The sequence below is a fragment of the Rhinoraja longicauda genome, chromosome 34 (genome assembly GCF_053455715.1).
Source record: "Rhinoraja longicauda isolate Sanriku21f chromosome 34, sRhiLon1.1, whole genome shotgun sequence".
Taxonomy (NCBI): domain Eukaryota; kingdom Metazoa; phylum Chordata; class Chondrichthyes; order Rajiformes; family Arhynchobatidae; genus Rhinoraja; species Rhinoraja longicauda.
In genome coordinates this window covers 11,961,886-11,980,065 of record NC_135986.1, presented here as the reverse complement: position 1 = coordinate 11,980,065, position 18,180 = coordinate 11,961,886, and the positions used below count along the sequence as shown (strand labels likewise).

Sequence of the window (18,180 nt, the reverse complement as noted above, 5' to 3'; positions counted from 1 at the left end):
ATCACTTTAAACCTTTCCTATCCTTGTTCCTTAAAAATATCTGTTACATTTTATTTAGTTTAATTTAATCTTAAGGTGGTGTGGAAACAGGCCCTTCGGCCCAACTTATCCATGCTGTCCAAAACGCCCCATCTACAACCAGCCCCATTTCCCTGTATTTGACACTTAGATAGACACAAAAAAAATGCTGGAGTAACTCAGTGGGTCAGGCATCATCTTGGCAAAAAGGAACAGGTGACGTTTCGGGTGGAGATCCTTCATCAGACCCTTATCCTTCTAAACATTTCCCATCTATGTTCCTTGAAAATATCTGTTAAATTTTATTTAGGTTAGTTTCGAGATGTAGCGTGGAAACAGGCCCTTCGGTCCATCGAATCTGCGCCGACCAGCGATCCCCGCACACTAGTTCTATCCTACACACTCGGGACGATTTATAGAGGGCCAATTAACCTACAAAGCTGCACGTTTGCGGAGTGTAGGAGGAAACCGGAGCATCCGTGGCAAACCCGTGCGGGTTTGTATGAAAAAGCTACCCAGCCGATTCCTATTAAATCTTTCCCACATTCACGCAAAGGGAAAGGATGGTGGGTGTATGGAACGAGCTGCCAGAGGAGGTAGTTAAGGCAGTACTATTGCAATGTCTAAGAAACATTTAGACAGGTTGAAGGATAGTACAGGTTTAGAGGAATACTAGACCATGTGGACCCATTGGGCCCAAACCTCTCCTGCATTGGTGCAGCACCCTCTCCTCTCCCCCTCCCCTCTCCCCCCTCTCTCTCCCCCACCCCTCCCCTCCCCTCCCCCTCCCCTCCTCCCCCTCCCTCCCCTACCATCCGCCCCACCCCTCCCACTCCTCCTCTCCCTCCACCCCCTCCCTCTCCCCCCTTGCCCTCCACCCATTCAATTCCCCTCAACCCTCCTTTTCCTCCCTCCTCCCCCCCTCCTTCCCTCCCCCCTCCCTCCCTCCCTCCCCCCTCCCTCCCTAGGAGATACATTTAAACTTTAAAATGTGAATAACTTTAAAAACATAACACCGATTTCAATGAAACTTCTTCCATCAGCGCCAAAGGGTCCACTGTGAGTAAGGTGGGCCTACAATTGTCGCACTATCGTGTACCATTTTGGCTGTAGTTCAGGAACAAACAAACAAACAAACGAGTTTTAGTATATAGATGGGCCAAATGCAGGCAGGTGGGACTAATGTAGACGGGACATATTGACCGGTGTGGGCACGTTGGGCCAAAGGGCCTGTTTTTTCCTTGCTGTATGACGATGACGAGACATAATTTACAGAGGCCGGTTAACTTACAAACCTGCACATCTTTGGAATGTGGGAGGAAACCGGAGCACCTGGAGAAAACCCACGTGGTCACAGGGAGAACGTGCAAACTGCGTACAGATAGCACCCATGGTCAGGATTGCACCCGGGTCTCTGGCGTTGTGACGCAGCAACTCAACCTCTGTACCACTGTGGTGTGTGTGTGTGTAGTTTGTACCCAGTACACGTGGTCCCAGTGTGGTTTCAGTTTCCTCCCATAATACATAATAATGTGTGTGAATAAATCACAGGGATATCGAGTTAGAAATAAACTCAATATGAGTGTACATAATCATGAGGGGAATAGATCGGGTAGATGCACAGAATCTCGTGCCCAGAGTAGGGGAATCGAGGACCAGAGGACGCAGGTTTAAGGTGAAGGGAAAAGATTTAATGTGAATCCGAGGGGTAGCTATTTTCACATATAGGGCGGTGGGTGTATGGATCAAGGTGCCAGAGGCTGGGACTGTCCCAATGTTAAAGAAACAGTTAGACAGGTACATGGATGGAACAGGTTTGGAGGAATATGGACCAAACGCTGGTGGGACTAGTGTAGCTGGGGCATGTTGGCCGGTGTGGGCAAGTTGGACCGAAGGGCATGTTTCAACGCTGTATTGTGATAATCGCCTAGACTTATGTATGAAAAAATTCAAAAAGCACAATACTCAGTTAAAACTTTTAACTTTTACACCAAGGTGGGAGAAGACACAGAGACCTGAGTGTACCTTCATTCACTCATGCACCTGCTTCCATCCTCTCAAAGAATACAGGCAATATTTATACAGCTCAAAGCAGCACAAAGCACATTCAGTAGTTTTCCACAGTTACATGACATAAGCCAGTCTTAACAATAACATAGGAGAGCTCCCATAGTATAGTTCCTTTAATTGTGTTAGGGAGTCAAACAGGAGTAAAGATTAGTTGCATAGCTAAGATGATTAGAGAGGCATTGTTGTGTGATAAGATTTAGATTTAGATTTTTAGATTTAGAGATTTTTAGATTTAGAGATACAGCGCAGAAACAGGCCCTTCGGCCCACCGGGTCCACGCCGCCCAGCGATCCCCGCACATTAACACTATCCTACACCCACTAGGGACAATTTTTACATTTGCCCAGCCAATTAGCCTCCAAACCTGTACGTCTTTGGAGTGTGGGATGAAATCGAAGATCTCGGAGAAAACCCACGCAGGTGACACGGAGAACGTACAAACTCCGCACAGGCAGAGTGGAAAGAAACTGTTCCTGAATCTGGGGATGTGCGTTTTCACACTTCTGTACATTTTGCTCGATGGGAGAGGGGAGAAGAGGGAGTGGCCGGGGTGAGACTGGTCCTTGATGATGCTGCTGGCCTTGCCGAGGCAGCGTGAGGTGTAAGTGGAGTCAATGGAAGGGAGGTTGATTTGTGTGATGGTCTGGGCTGCTGGCCTTGCCAAGGCAGCGTGAGGTGTAGACGGAGTCAATGGAAGGGAAGTTGGTTTGTTTGATGGTCTGGGCTGCTGGCCTTGCCAAGGCAGCGTGAGGTGTAGACGGAGTCAATGGAAGGGAAGTTGGTTTGTGTGATGGTCTGGGCCGCGTCCACAATTCTCTGCAATTTCTTGCGGTCTTGGATAGAGCTGTTCCCAAACCACGCTGTCAGGCATCCCAATAAAATGCTCTCTACTGCAGAATTGGTGAGAGTTGTTGAGGACATGCCGAACTTCCTAAGCCTTCCAGGTAGAGGCATTGGTGATCAGCCATGAATGGTGGAACAAACTTGAAGGGCCGAATGCCTCAATTCTGCTCCTCTGACTATGAACTCATGAACTTGTGTTAAACCTGCATCCTCTAGTTTTAGAAACCTCTACCTTAGGACTATGAGCGTTCCGTTTATCCATGCCCCTCATGATCTTGTACACCTCAAAAATCTTTAAAAGTATATTATTTGTTTCTTTCAGTCAGGTTTCCGATAACTTTCCCTACCTCTGATGTTACACTGACTAGTCCACATGTTACGCTCACATGTTGCATAAGGTTTTTGTTGTTTCCTGTCCACCAGTCCTTTACTAATATACCGTTCTGTCACAGATTGTTAAATACAAAGTGATACCTGTGTTATCTGAAGACACGAGGAACCGCAGTTTCCGGATTACATAAAAAGACACAAAGTGCTGGAGTAACTCTGCAGGTGAAGTAGCATCTCTGCTTTATTTTAGTTTAGTTCAGGGATACAGCACAGAAACAGGCCCTTCGGCCCAACGAGTCCGCACCAACCAGCGATCCCCGCACATTAACACTATCCTACACACACTCGGGACAATTTACATTTTATACCAAATCAATTAACCTACAAACCTGTACGACTTTGGTGTGTGGGAGGAAACCGAAGATCTCTTAGAAAACCCATGCGGTCATGGGGAGAACGTACAAAATCCGTACAGACAGCGCCCATGGTCACGATCGAACCCGGGTCTCGTCTCTGGCACTGTATGCACCGAAAGGCAGCAACTCTACCGCTACACCACCGTGCCGCCCGAAAGGATTCTGACCCGAAATGTTGCCACCTCATGCCCTCCTGAGATATTGCCTGACCCACTGGTAGAAAGGCTGCCTCACAGCACCAGAGACCCAGGTTCAATCCTGACCTTGGGCGCTGTCTGTGTGGAGTTTGCACGTTCTCCCTGTAACTGCATGGGTTTCCTCCGCGTCCTGCCGTTTCCATCAAAATGCCAAATATGTGCGGGTTTGTAGGTTAATTGGCCTCTGTAAAAAAAATCTCCCTAGTGTGCAGGGAGTGGTTGAGAATGTGGGATAACAGAACTCGTGTGATCGTGTGATTGCTGGTCATTATACATTCAGTGGTCCAAAGGGCCTCTTTCCAACTGTATCTCCAAAATAAACTAAATTAAACTCTGTGTACCTCTGTTATCTCTTGCTCAGAAAATCTTTAAAAACGTGTGCTAACACTACAACTGGAGCAGGGATCTCATCCATGAACTGGACACTAAATGTTGAAGTAACTCAGCGGGTCAGGCAGCATCTCAGGAGAGAAGGAATGGTTGACATTTCGGGTCGAGACCCTTCTTCAGATTGATGAAGGAATGGGTGACGTTTCGGGTCGAGACCCTTCTTCAGACTGATTTGTTTGTTTACTGTATCCTTTTTTTAAACAGAGCATAGAACATAGTAAAATACAGCTATGGAACGGGCTTATCGGCCAACAACGTCCAAGCCAAACATGATAACTAGTTAAACTCAAAGGTATTTATTGACAAAATGCTGGAGTAACTCAGCAGGTCAGGCAGCATCTCAGGAGAGAAGGAATGGGCGACGTTTCGGGTCGAGACCCTTCTTCACACTGAAGTTAAACTAATCTCCTCTGCCTGCGCGTGATCCATATCCCACCACTCCCTGCACATCCACGTGCCCATCTAAAAGCCTCATAAACGCCACTTTGGTATCTGTGTGCACCACCACTCCTGGCACCATGTTCTGGATATCATCCACCCTCTGTACAAAAACATTTGGTCCACACATTTTCTTTAAAATACGTACAGGTTTGTAGGTTAATTGGCTGGGCAAATGTCAAAATTGACCCTAGTGGGTGTAGGATAGTGTTGGTGTGCGGGGATCGCTGGGCGGCACGGACCCAGTGGGCCGAAGGGCCTGTTTCCTCGCTGTATCTCTAAATCTAAATCTAAATCTAAATCTAAACTTTGCACCTCTCACCTTAAAGATTACACCCTCTGGTCTGACTCATCCACCTGGGCAAAAATATTCTAACTGATTACTCTATCTATGTTTCACATAATTTATATACTTCTACAAGGTCTCCCCTCGTCCTCCAATGCTCCAGAGAAAACAAGCCACGTTTTTCTGCTTTCAATGCACATCTCTTACCCATTACTCAATGTTACAATAGACAATAAACAATAGGTGCAGGAGTAGGCCATTCAGCCCTTCAAGCCAGCACCACCATTCAATGTGATCATTCTCAATCAGTACCCCGTTCCTGCCTTCTCCCCATACCCCCTGACTCCGCTATCCTTAAGAGCTCTATCTAGCTCTCTCTTGAACGCATTCAGAGAATTGGCCTCCACTGCCGAATTCCACAGATTACAACTCTCTGACTGAAAAGGTTTTTCCTCATCTCCGTTCTAAATGGCCTACCCCTTATTCTTAAACTGTGGCCCCTGGTTCTGGCCTACCCCAACATTGGGAACATGTTTCCTGCCTCTAACGTGTCCAATCCCTTAATAATCTTATACGTTTCGATAAGATCCCCTCTCATCCTTCTAAATTCAAGTGTATACAAGCCTAGCCACCCCAGTCTTTCAACATATCACAGTCCCGCCATTCCGGGAATTAACCTAGTAAACCTACGCTGCACGCCCTCAATAGCAAGAATATCCTTCCTCAAATTTGGAGACCAAAACTGCACACCTTCACTGTTACCTTCACTTCTTCAAACATGCTAGTCAATACCAAAGCAAAATAGTCATTGAACCTACGGCCATGGCTCTGTTGCTGCCGGAGTTGTGTCCCCTGTCTCTTTATGGCCCTTGCCCCAAGCTAAGCTTTTTTCCAAAAATACATTTATGTTACTGCAAAAATATATTACTGTTGGTTTCAACAATCTACTCTCCTTGCCTGAGAGTCCCCAAAGACATCCAGCAAGGAAACAGGACCCTTTGGCCCAACTCATCCACACCGAGCAAGATTCACTGTCTAAGCTAGTCCCATCTGGCCCATATCCCACAACCGTTCCTATCCACGTACCTCTCCAAATGCCTTTAAAATGTTGTTATAGTACCTGCCCCAACCACTTCCTCTAGAAAATCGTTACATACACTCATTGTCCTCTTTGTGAAAAAGTTAACCCTTATGTTCCTGTTAAATCTTTCCCCTCTCGCCTTAATCCTATGCACTCTAGTTTATGATTCCCTTACCCCCATCTACAGACTCTATGCATTCACCTGATCTAAAGTCTTATACAGTGTGGAAACAGGCCCTTTGGCCCAACTTATCCATGCTTACCAACATGCTCCATCTGCACTAGTCCTATCTGCCCGCTAGTGGATACCCTATCCATGTACCTGTCTAAATGTTCCTTAAACGTTGTGTTAGTCCAGTCTCAACTACCTCCTTCAAAAACTCATTCCATACACCCACCACCTTTTGCATTAAAAAAAAATGTTATCCCTCAGGTTCTTATTAAATGTTTTCCCCCTCACCTTAAACCTGGTTCTGAATTCCCCTACTCCGGGCAAGAGGCTCTATGCGTCTACCCGATCTATTCCCCTCATGATTTTGTACACTGCTATAAAATCACCCCCTCACCCTATTGCATTCTAAGAAATAAAGCCCCACAATGCTTAACCTCTCCCTATAGCTCAGACCCTCTAGTCCTCGAAACATCCGCATAAATCTTCTCTCAACCCTTTCAAGCTTGACAACATCTCTCAATAGACAATAGGTGCAGGAGTAGGCCATTCGGCCCTTCGAGCCAACACCGCCATTCAATGTGATCATGGCTGATCATTCTCAATCAGTACCCCGTTCCTGCTTTCTCCCCATACCCCCTGACTCCGCTATCCTTAAGAGCTCTATCTAGCTCTCTCTTGAATGTATTCAGAGAATTGGCCTCCACTGCCTTCTGAGGCAGAGAATTCCACAGATTCACAACTCTGACTAAAAAAGTTTTTCCTCATCTCTGTTCTAAATGGCCTACCCCTTATTCTTAAACTGTGGCCCCTGGTTCTGGACTCCCCCAACATTGGGAACATGTTTCCTGCCTCTAACATGTCCAACCCCTTAATAATCTTATACGTTTCGATAAGATCCCCTCTCAACCTTCTAAATTCCAGTGTATGGTGACCAAAACTGAACACAATACTCTAAATTTGGCCTCACCAACGTCTTATATAACTGCAACATGACCTCCCAACTTCTACACTCAATCTATTCCTCTCATGATTTATACACCTCTATAAGATCACCCCTCAGCCTCCTATGCTCCATTTGGGGACATGCCGAACTTCCTCAGAAGGCTCAGGAAGTTTGGCACGCCCCCAACAACTCTCGCCAGCATAGACAGATGCACCGGAGAATTGCGGAGAATTGTAGACGCAGCCCGGACCAGCACACAAATCGCCCTCCCTTCCATTGACTCCGTTTATACCTCACGCTCCCTCGGCAAGGCCAGCAGCCCAGACCATCACACACACCAACCTCCCTTCCATTGAATCCGTTTATACCTCGGCAAGGCCACCAGCATAATCAAGGACGAGTCGCACCCCGGCCATTCCCTCCTCTCCCCTCTCCCATCAGGCAAGAGGTACAGAAGTGTATGGACACACTGTAAATAGCTCAATTGTAATCATGTACAGTCTTTCCACTGACTGGTTAGCATGCAACAAAAGCTTCTCGCTGTACCTCGGTACACGTGACAATAAACTGAACTCAAACTCAATTACTTGATGGACTGATGGAAGAATATAGTACATAGAGTACAGCACAGAAACAGGCCTTTCTGCCTGTAATGTCTGTGCTGAACATAATGTTTAGGAAGGATGGTGGTTTAAATTGAAGATGGAGCCGGAAAGCTGGAGTAACTCAGTGGGACAGGCAGCATCTCTGGAGAGAAGGAATGGGCGGCGTTTCGGGTCGAGACCCTTCTTCAGACGTCTGAAGAAGGATCTCACTCCAAAACGTTACCTGTTCCTTCTGCCCAGAGATGCTGCCTGTCCCGCTGAGTTACTCCAGCTTTTTATGTCTATCTTCCGAAAATAATGTTGTTCAACTAATCTCTACCTGCTCGTGATCCATATCCCTCCGTTCCCTGCATATCCATGTGCTTATATAAAAGCCTCCTTAAACACTGCGATCATATCTGCCTCTGCCACCACCCCAGAAGTACGTTCTCGGCATCATTGTGAAAAGAAAAAGCACTGCGTATCTCCTTTAAACTTTGCCCTGCTCATCTTAATTCAATGCCCTCTAGCTATTGAGGGCGTGCTGCGTAGGTTTAAATCTTGCTATTGAGGGCGTGCAGCGTAGGTTTACTAGGTTAATTCCCGGAATGGCGGGACGATCATATGTTGAAAGACTGGAGCGACTAGGCTTGTATACACTGGAATTTAGAAGGATGAGAGGAGATCTTATCGAAACGTATAAGATTATTAAGGGGTTGGACACGTTAGAGGCAGGAAACATGTTCCCAATGTTGGAGGAGTCCAGAACAAGGGGCCACAGTTTAAGAATAAGGGGTCGGCCATTTAGAACTGAGATGAGGAAAAACTTTTTCAGTCAGAGAGTTGTGAATCTGTGGAATTCTCTGCCTCAGAAGGCAGTGGAGGCCAATTATCTGAATGCATTCAAGAGAGAGCTAGATAGAGCTCTTAAGGATAGCGGAGTCAGGGGGTACGGGGAGAAGACAGGAATGGGGTACTGATTGAGAATGATCAGCCATGATCACATTGAATGGCGGTGCTGGCTTGAAGGGCCGAATGGCCTCCTCCTGCACGGATTGTCTATTGTCTATATGACACCTCCACCCTGATTAAAAGGTTCTGGCTGTCTACCTTATCTATGCCTCTGAGTTTTATATCATACTATCAGGACTCCCCTCAGACTCCGACCTTCCAGACAAAACAATCCAACTTCTCCTTATCACTAATACCCTCTGATCCAGGCAGCATCCTGGCGAACCTCCTCTGCCCTCTCTCCACATCCTTCCTGTAATGGGGGTGACCAGAACTGCACCCAATACTCCAAATGCAGCCTGACCAAAGCCCATCAGAGCTGCATCATGACATCCTGACTCCCATACTCAATACCCCGGCCAATGAAGGCAAGCATACCATTTGCCTTCTTTCGTTTGGTTTAGAGATGCAGCGTGGAAACAGGCCCTTCGGTCCACCAAGTCTGTACCGACCAGCGACCCCCACACACCAACACTATCCTACACACATTAGAGACAATTTTAAAGGTGCGTCCTTTTATTGTGAGGCTGTGCCCTCTGGTGCTAGACTCTCCCACTAGTGGAAACATCTTCTCCACCTCCACTCTATCCAGGCCGCTCACTATTCGGTAAGTTTCAATGAGGTCCCCCCTCGACCTTCTAAAAGGTGCTCTGTTTTCATCCCACACTCCAAAGACGTCCAGGTTTGTTGGTTAATTTGGCTTCAGTAAAATATTGCAAACTGTCCCCAGTGTGTGTAGGATAGTGCTAGTGTTGGGGGGTCGCTGTTCGGTGCGGACTCGGTGGGCCGATGATGGGCCTGTTTCCGCGCTGTATCTCTAAACTAAACTAAACTTGAATTGCGTTCTGTCTACTGTCACTGAAGAGCAGAGAATAAGGAGTTGGGTGAAGTATTTAGTGAACAGAGGCAAGGGAAAGGATTAGACCTTAGACTTCCCCAGTGTAAGGTAAGTGGGAGAAGGCTTTGTTAACATTAAAAGCAAAATTCCGACATAATGGTTAGATGGAGCATCTTGGTCGGCATGCACGAGTTGGGCTGAAGGGCCTGTTTCCGTGCTGTGTGTCAACCCCCACCATGATCCACTGAGCCAAGGAATCAGTCCCAAAATAGACAATAGACAATAGGTGAAGGAGGAGGCCATTCGGCCCTTCGAGCCAGCACCGCCATTCAATGTGATCATGGCTGATCATTCTCAATCATGGCTGATCATTCTCAACCAAAAATGCTTGGTTCAGTTTAAAAATACAGCATGGAAACTGGCCCTTCGGCCCACTGCGTCTGCGTCAAACTGCCATCCCCGGCCACTTACACTACCCTCTCTCCCCCTCTCCCCTTCCTTCTCTCCCACTCTCCTTTCTCTCCTTTCTCTTTCTTACTAACTCTCTCCCTCCCTCCCTCTCTCCCTCCATCTCGCCCTCTCACCCACTCTCCCTCTCTCCCTCATTCCCTCCGTCTCTCTCCCTCTCCCTCTCTCCCTCTCAGACACACACATACACACAAACACACTCCATCGGCTGCTGTCCAGTCCATTCTGTCTCTCACACACACACACGTACTCACGCACACACTCACAAACACACTTCGACCGTCGCGGTCTAGTCTATTCGTCTCGCTCTGTCTGTCTGGGAGAGGGTGCTGTACCACTACAGGAGGGGTTTGGGACCAACGGGTCCACTTGGTCCAGTAACTTTATAAATGTCTATCAATTCCCCCCTCAATCCCCGATGTTCCGGTGAAATGACTCAATGGCACGGCGGGCCGAACGGCCTGTCCCGTGCTGTACAGCTCTATGTATCTCTTTGTGTAAACCTCATCCCCAGGTTTCTGCTCACCACAAGCCCTTCACACCAAAAGGAGCAGAATTAGGCCATTAAGCCCATCGAGTCTACCCCATTTAATCATTGCTGATCTATTTTCTTCCCTCTCAACTCTATTCTCCTGCCTTCTCCCCATAATCCCTGATGCCCATACAAATCAAGAATGTATCTATCGCTGCTTTGAAACTACCCAAATGCTTTGGCCTTCATAGCCGTCTGTGGCAATTGATTCCACCGATTCACCACCCTGTGGCTAAAGAAATTCCAGCTCATCTATTTTCTAAAGTCACGTCCGTTTATTCTGAGGCATTGCGGTCTCCGGATTCTCCACATGTTAGATAGATGGAGATAAATTAGTAGACGGGGACGGGGCAGATGAAGTGTTTGTGTGTGTGTGTGTATATATGTGTGTGTGTATGTGTGTGTGCGTGCGTGCGTGTGTGTATGTGTGTGTGTGTGTGTGTGTGTATATGTATGTGTGTGTGCGTGCGTATATGTATGTGTGTGTGTGTGTGTATGTGTATGTGTGTGTGTGTATGTGTGTGTGTGTGTGTGTGTGTGTGTGTGTGTGTGTGTGTGTGTGTGTGTGTGTGTGTGTGTGTGTGTGTGTGTGTGTGTGTGTATATATGTGTGTGTGTGTATGTATATGTGTGTGTGTGTGTGTGTGTGTGTGTGTGTGTGTGTGTGTGTCAGGGCCGTCTTAACGCATGGGCCTGATGGGCATTTGCCCGGGGCCCCACGAGCATAGGGGCCCCATGCTGATCTGTGTATGTTAAGTGACTTGCAATAACTAAATACTACTTTAAAAATGTAGGTTCAATAAGCGCTTTTTTCGCAACATTTTCGGTCCCTAAGTGTTTTTTTCGCAACATTTTCCATCCCTAAGTGCTTCTCACAGCGATCTGTTTCGCAACAATTAGCTCCCTAAGTGCTTTGCTTTTAAGAAATGCCGCAAATGCTTGTTATAATAAGAAATTCGTAGTAATTTCATACTGTGACATCTAATCTGTATGGCTTACTGAGTATTACTGTGTTTTTCAAGCCTCGTGTATTGTTCAAATGTTTATCATGTTGATTAGTTGTTGCTGTACAGCATGTTTTTAATGTTTCAACACCGATTTTGTTGGAAGTGCCAATAAAATAAATATATGTTTAATTTTATCGACCATTTACATTTTTATTCCTGTGAGTAGTTGTCGTAGGGGCCCCAGTACACTGCTTTGCCCGGGGCCCATAATGCTGTAAAGACGGCCCTGGTGTGTGTGTGTGTGTGTGTGTGTGTGTGTGTGTGTGTATATGTATGTGTGTGTGTGTGTGCGCGTATATGTATGTGTGTGTGCGTGTGTGTGTGTATATGTATGTGTGTGTGCGTGTGTGTGTATGTGTGTGTGTGTGTGTGTGTGTGTGTGTGTGTATGTGTGTGTGTGTATATGGATGTGTGTGTGTGTGTGTGCGCGTATAATAATAATAATAATGCATTATATTTACATAGCGCTTTTCATATACTCAAAGACGCTTTACAGAGATTTTGAGAACATAGGGAAATGAATAAATAGATAAATAAGTAAATAAGTAAACGAACAGAGAAAGGAGACAGAAGGTGAGGTGACCTTCAGTGGTTGAAGGCAGTACTGAACAGGTGAGACTTCAGCGATGTTTTGAATGTGGTGAGTGTGGAGGAGTCTCTAACGGTTTGGGGTAGTGAGTTCCATAGGGTGGGAGCAGCGATGGAGAAAGCCCTGTCCCCCCAGGATCTGAGTTTGGTCCGGATGTGGGGGGATAGGAGATTGGCAGCAGCAGAGCGGAGGGTGCAGGTGGGAGTGTGCCTGTGGAGGAGGTCGGTCAGGTAGGATGGGGCTTTGTAGGTTATGAGGAGGATTTTGTACTGGATTCTCTGGGGGATGGGGAGCCAGTGGAGTTTGTAAAGGACGGGGGTGATATGGTCACGGATCGGGGTGTGGGTGAGTAGACGGGCAGCGGAGTTTTGAATGTATTGAAGTTTACTGATGATTTTTGAGGGTGCGCCATAGAGGAGGCTGTTGCAGTAGTCCAGATGGGAGGTGATGAAGGCGTGGATGAGGGTTTCTGCAGCTGTGGAGGAGAGGGATGGACGGAGACGGGCAATGTTTTTGAGGTGGAAGAAGGCTGTCTTTGTGATGTGTTTGATATGTTTGTCGAAGGAGAGGGTTTGATCAAAGATGATTCCAAGATTCCGGATGTGAGGGGAGGTGGATACTGGGAGACCATCAATATTGAGGATGAAGTTTTGGGTGGATTTGGTGAGCGTTTTTGGACCAATGATGATGATTTCAGATATATATGTATGTGTGTGTGTGTGTATGTGTGTGTGTGTGTGTGTGTGTGTGTGTATGTGTGTGTGTGTATATGTGTGTGTGTGTATGTGTGTGTGTGTGTGTGTGTATGTGTGTGTCTGTCCCCCTCACCGCCTCCCCCTCTCCCTCTTTCCCTCTCTCTCCCCTCCTCCTCTCACCTTCTCCCTCCCTCCTTTCCCCCCTCTCTCCCTCCCTCACCTCCTCCCCTCTCCCCTTACCACCTCTCCCTCCTTCCCTCTCTCTCCCCCCTCCCTTCTCTCCCCTGCTCCCTTCTCTCCCCCTCTCCTCCCACCTATCCCCACTCTCCCTCCTTCACCCCTCCACTCTACCCTTCCCTCCTCTCCCCCTACCCTCTGTCCACTCCCTCTCTCCCTCCCTCACCTCCTCCCCTCTCCATCACTTCTCCCTCTCTCTCCTCTCCTCCTCTCACCCTCTCCCTCCCTCCTCTCCCCCCTCTCTCCCTCCCTCACCCCCTCCCCCTCCATCACTCTCCCCCTCTCCCTCTCCCTCCCTCACCCCTCCCCTCTCCATCACTCTCCCCCTCTCCCTCTCCCTCTCCCTCCCTCACCCCCTCCCCTCTCCCCTCTCCATCACTCTCCCCTCTCCCCCCTCTCCCTCTCCCCTCTCCATCACTCTCCCCTCTCCCCTCTCCCCCTCTCCCTCTCCCTCCCTCACCCCCTCCCCTCTCCCCTCTCCATCACTCTCCCCTCTCCCCCTCTCCCTCTCCCCTCTCCATCACTCTCCCCTCTCCCCTCTCCCCCTCTCCCTCTCCCTCCCTCACCCCCCTCCCCTCTCCCCTCTCCATCACTCTCCCCCTCTCCTCTCCATCACTCTCCCCTCTCCCCTCTCCCCCTCTCCCCCTCTCCTCTCCATCACTCTCCCCTCTCCCCTCTCCCCCTCTCCCTCTCCCCTCTCCATCACTCTCCCCTCTCCCCCTCTCCCTCTCCCTCTCTCACCCCCTCCGTCTCCCCTCAGTACCTGACAGGCCGAACAGCGAGAGGAAATCCCTGCAGTTGTAGACGCCGGTGGAGTCGCTGGCACAACTCATCCACAGGTTCTCGTAGATGGTGGAGGTGGTGATCACACTGCCGTCCAGTGTGGACACCTTCCACTGGTGGTGACCCAGGCATACCCCGGTCAGCACCCAGCCCATCATCCCCAACACCAAGCTGATCGTGTCTCCCGCGGACATCCAAGCAAAACCTCCGCCCTCCCGGCGCTCAGCCTCTCAGTGTGACCGCGGAGAGGGAGGGAGGGAAGGAAGGTGGGAGAGTGGGAGGGAGGGAGGGAGGGAAGGTGGGAGAGTGGGAGGGAGGGAGGGAGGGAAGGTGGGAGAGTGGGAGGGAGGGAGGGGGAGGGAGGGAAGGTGGGAGGGAGGGAGAGAGGGAGGGAGGGAGGGAGTGGAGCTAAACCCTTCCCCGCAGCGACCTTTCATTCGACCAGGCAACAGGTTTTAAGTTGCACAGAAGGCGGGGCGCGGAGAGCACGGCAAAGGACATAGAAACATGGAAAATAGGTGCAGGAGTAGGCCATTCGGCCCTTCGAGCCTGCACCACCATTCAGTATGATCATGGCTGATCATCCAGCTCAGTATCCCGTACCTGCCTTCTCTCCATACCCCCTGATCCCTTTAGCCACAAGGGCCACATCTAACTCCCTCTTAAATATAGCCAATGAACTGGCCTCAACTACCTTCTGTGGCAGAGAATTCCACAGACTCACCACTCTCTGTGTGAAGAAATGTTTTCTCATCTCGGTCCTAAAAGACTTCCCCCTTATCCTTAAGCTGTGACCCCTGGTTCTGGACTCCCCCAACATCGGGAACAATCTTCCCGCATCTAGCCTCTCCAACCCCTTAAGAATTTTATATGTTTCTATAAGATCCCCCCTCAGTCTTCTAAATTCCAGCGAGTACAAGCCATGATCAATATGATCACTGCTGATCATCCAAAATCAGTACCCCCGTTCCTGCTTTTTCCCCATGACCCTTGATTCCCTTAGCCCTAAGAGCTAAAGAGCTAAGGGCTCATAAATAGACAATAGACAATAGGTGCAGGAGGAGGCCATTCGGCCCTTCGAGCCTGTACGCACCGCCATTCAATGTGATCATGGCTGATCATTCTCAATCAGTGCCCCGTTCCTGCCTTCTCCCCATACCCCCTAACTCCGCTATCCTTAAGAGCTCTATCTAGCTCTCTCTTGAATGCATTCAGAGAATTGGCCTCCACTGCCTTCTGAGGCAGAGAATTCCACAGATTCACAATTCTCTGACTGAAAAAGTTTTTCCTCATCTCAGTTCTAAATGGCCTACCCCTTATTCTTAAACTGTGGCCCCTTGTCATAAAGTCATAAGGTCATATGTTATAGGAGTAGAATTAGGCCATTCAAGTCTACTCGGCCATTCAGTCAAGGCTGATCTATCTCTCCCTCCTAACCCCATTCTCCTGCCTTCTCCCCATAACCCCTGACACCCGCACTAATCAAGAATCGATCTATCTCTGCCTTAAAAATATCCACTGATTTGTGGCCTCCACAGCCGTCTGTGGCAAAGAATTCCACAGATTCACCACCCTCTGACGAAAGAAATTCCTTCTTCCTGAAAGAACATCCTTTAATTCTGAGGCTGTGACCTCTAGCCCTAGACTCTCCCACTAGTGGAAACATCCTCTCCACATCCACTCTATCCAAGGCCTTTCACTATTCTGTACGTTTCAATGAGGTCCTCCCTCATCCTTCTAAACTCCAGCGAGTACAGGCCCTGTGCTGACAAACGCTCATCATAGGTTAACACACTCATTCCTGGGATGATTCTTGTAAACCTCCTCTGGACCCTCTCCCCAGCAGATCCTTCCTCAGATATGGGGCCCAAAATTGCTCACCATATTCCAAATGCGGCCTCATAGAGCCTCAACATTACACCCCTGTTTTTGTGTTCAAGCCCTCTTGAAATAAATGCTAGGTTTGAGTTTGCTTTCTTTACTACCGATTCGACTTGCAGAGAGAGGAGAAGATGATGGAGAGACTGGGGAAGGACTGAATGGGGAGGAAATTATCTGGCTTATTGCCCAAAACAGGGGGATAGATGTGATTGGCTGCGACACAAATCTCCACAGATGCTGGAAATCTGAAATAGAAGATCTGGAATAATAGGAGCTCCCTTCAAGAAGGAGATGAGGAGGAACTTCTGTAGTCACAGGGTGGAATTCATTGCCACAGAAGGCTGTGGAGGCAAAGTCAAGTCAAGTCAAGTCAATTTTATTTGTATAGCACATTTAAAAACAACCCACGTTGACCAAAGTGCTGTACATCTGATTAGGTACTATTTTTATTTTTTTTAAGTCAATGGATATTTTTAAGGCGGAGATTGACAGAGGGAAAGATAAATCAGCCACGGTTGAATGGCGGAGTAGGCTTGTTGGGCCGAATGACCTCATTCTGCTCCTATCACTTATGAACGTGAAAAGGGCAGAACCTACGCAATGAACGGTAGGGCTCCAGGGAGTGTTGTAAAGCAGAGGGATCTCGGAGTGCAGGTACACACAGTAGTTCATTGAAAGTGGTGTCACAGATAGACAGGGTGGTCAAAAAGGCTTTCAGCACGTTGGCCTTCATCAGTCAGAGCACTGGGTATAGAAGTTGAGAGGTCATGGTGCAGTTGTATAAGACGTTGGTGAGGCCACATTTAGAGTATTGTGTTCAGTTTTGGGCACTATGTTATAGGAGAGATGTTGTCAAGTTGGAAAAGGTGCAGAGAAGACTTATGAGGATGTTGCCAAGACTCGAGGGTCTGAGCTATAGGGAGAGGTTGAGCAGGCTGGGACTCTAATCCTTGGAGTGCAGGAGAATGAGAGGTGATCATAAATAGATGTATAAAATCATGAGAGGAAGAGATTGGGTAGACGCATAGAGTTTCTTGCCCAGAGCAGGGGAATCAAGAACCAGAGAACATAGGTTTAAGGTGAGGGGAGGAAAGATTTAATAGGAACCTGAAGGGGTAACATTTTCATGTACAGGGTGGTGGGTGAATGGAACAAGATGCTGGAGGAGGTAGTTGAGGCAGTGACTATCGCAACATTTAAGAAATATTTAGACAGGTACATGGATAGGATAAATTTAGAGGGATATGTGCCAAATGCAGACAGGTGGGACTAGTGCAGATAAAACATGTTGGCCAGTGTGGGCATAGTGGGCTGAAGGGCGATTTTCCATGTTGTATGACTCGAAGACTCTGTCTGGCTAATAGTTGAAAACTGGGGGATAGAAGAGAGGCTGGAACATTAAAAAAACGCAGATGCCGGAAATCTGAATTTAAAACAAAGTTCCGAAAACGCACCAAAAGATGATGGAAGATTAGCGAAGATGTGGGAAGGTTAGAGATGATGAGAGACGATGAGGGAATGTGAGTGCAAGTTATGGAAGGTGTGGAAAGATGAGGGATGATTATGGAAGGTTATGGAAGACTAGGCAAGATGAGGAAGATGGGGGAAGATGAGATATGGGAAGATATAGGAAGCTGAGAGAAGATTAGTGAACATGAGGAAAGACCAGGGAAGATGAGGTAAGACCAGGGAACATGAGGAAAGATGAGGGAAGATGGGAAAAGATGAAGGAAGATTAGCAAAGATGTGGGAATATGAGGGAATATGAGTGCAAGTAATGGAAGACATGTGAAGATGAGGGAAGATTAGTGAACATGAGGACAGATGAGGGAAATCAGGGTACACGAGGGAAGACAAGGGAAGACAAGGGAAGATGAGGGAAGATTAGCAAAGATAAAGGAAGATAAGGGAACGCAAGTGCATCTTATGGAAGATATGGAAAGATGAGGGAAGATGAAGGAAGATTAGGGAAGGTTGTGGAAGATGAAGGAAGATGAGGGAAGACTAGGGAACATGAGGAAAGATGAGGGAAGATGGGAAAAGATGAGGGAAAGACTGTGGAAGGTGAGGCAGATTAGTGAAGGCCTTCTTCTTCTTACGTTTGAGGCAGCAGAAGTTATGTAATGCCCTCCATGCGCTGTAGCCAGTGCAATGTGCTGTTGTCGAGGGCCGTGAGGTCTACCCCTCTACCAACAGCGCAGTCGAAAATGCCGTTGTGCGCTGTTTGCTGGTCTGCTCCACACACGCAGGCTGCTGATGAACGCAACCCCCAACGATGCATGTTGGCGTTGAACCGGCCGACCCCTGTGCGGAGCCGGTTCAGGGCGACCCACTCTTTGCGGGGCGTGTCTGAGCCGGGTGGGGCTGTGGTG

The 18,180-nt window shown here is 48.2% G+C and overlaps 1 protein-coding gene across 1 annotated transcript in view; it reads right to left on the bottom strand.

Moving 5' to 3' along the window:
• The window catches only part of cldn15a (claudin 15a), a 40,039-nt gene extending 25,823 nt beyond the window's left edge, over positions 1–14,216 (bottom strand). The window contains exon 1 of the mRNA XM_078427977.1: positions 13,908–14,216. Within this exon, the coding sequence (XP_078284103.1) occupies positions 13,908–14,121 (214 nt within the window). The 5' untranslated portion in view covers positions 14,122–14,216. The remainder of the gene's footprint in view (positions 1–13,907) is intronic.
• Between the last annotated feature and the right edge of the window lie 3,964 nt (positions 14,217–18,180).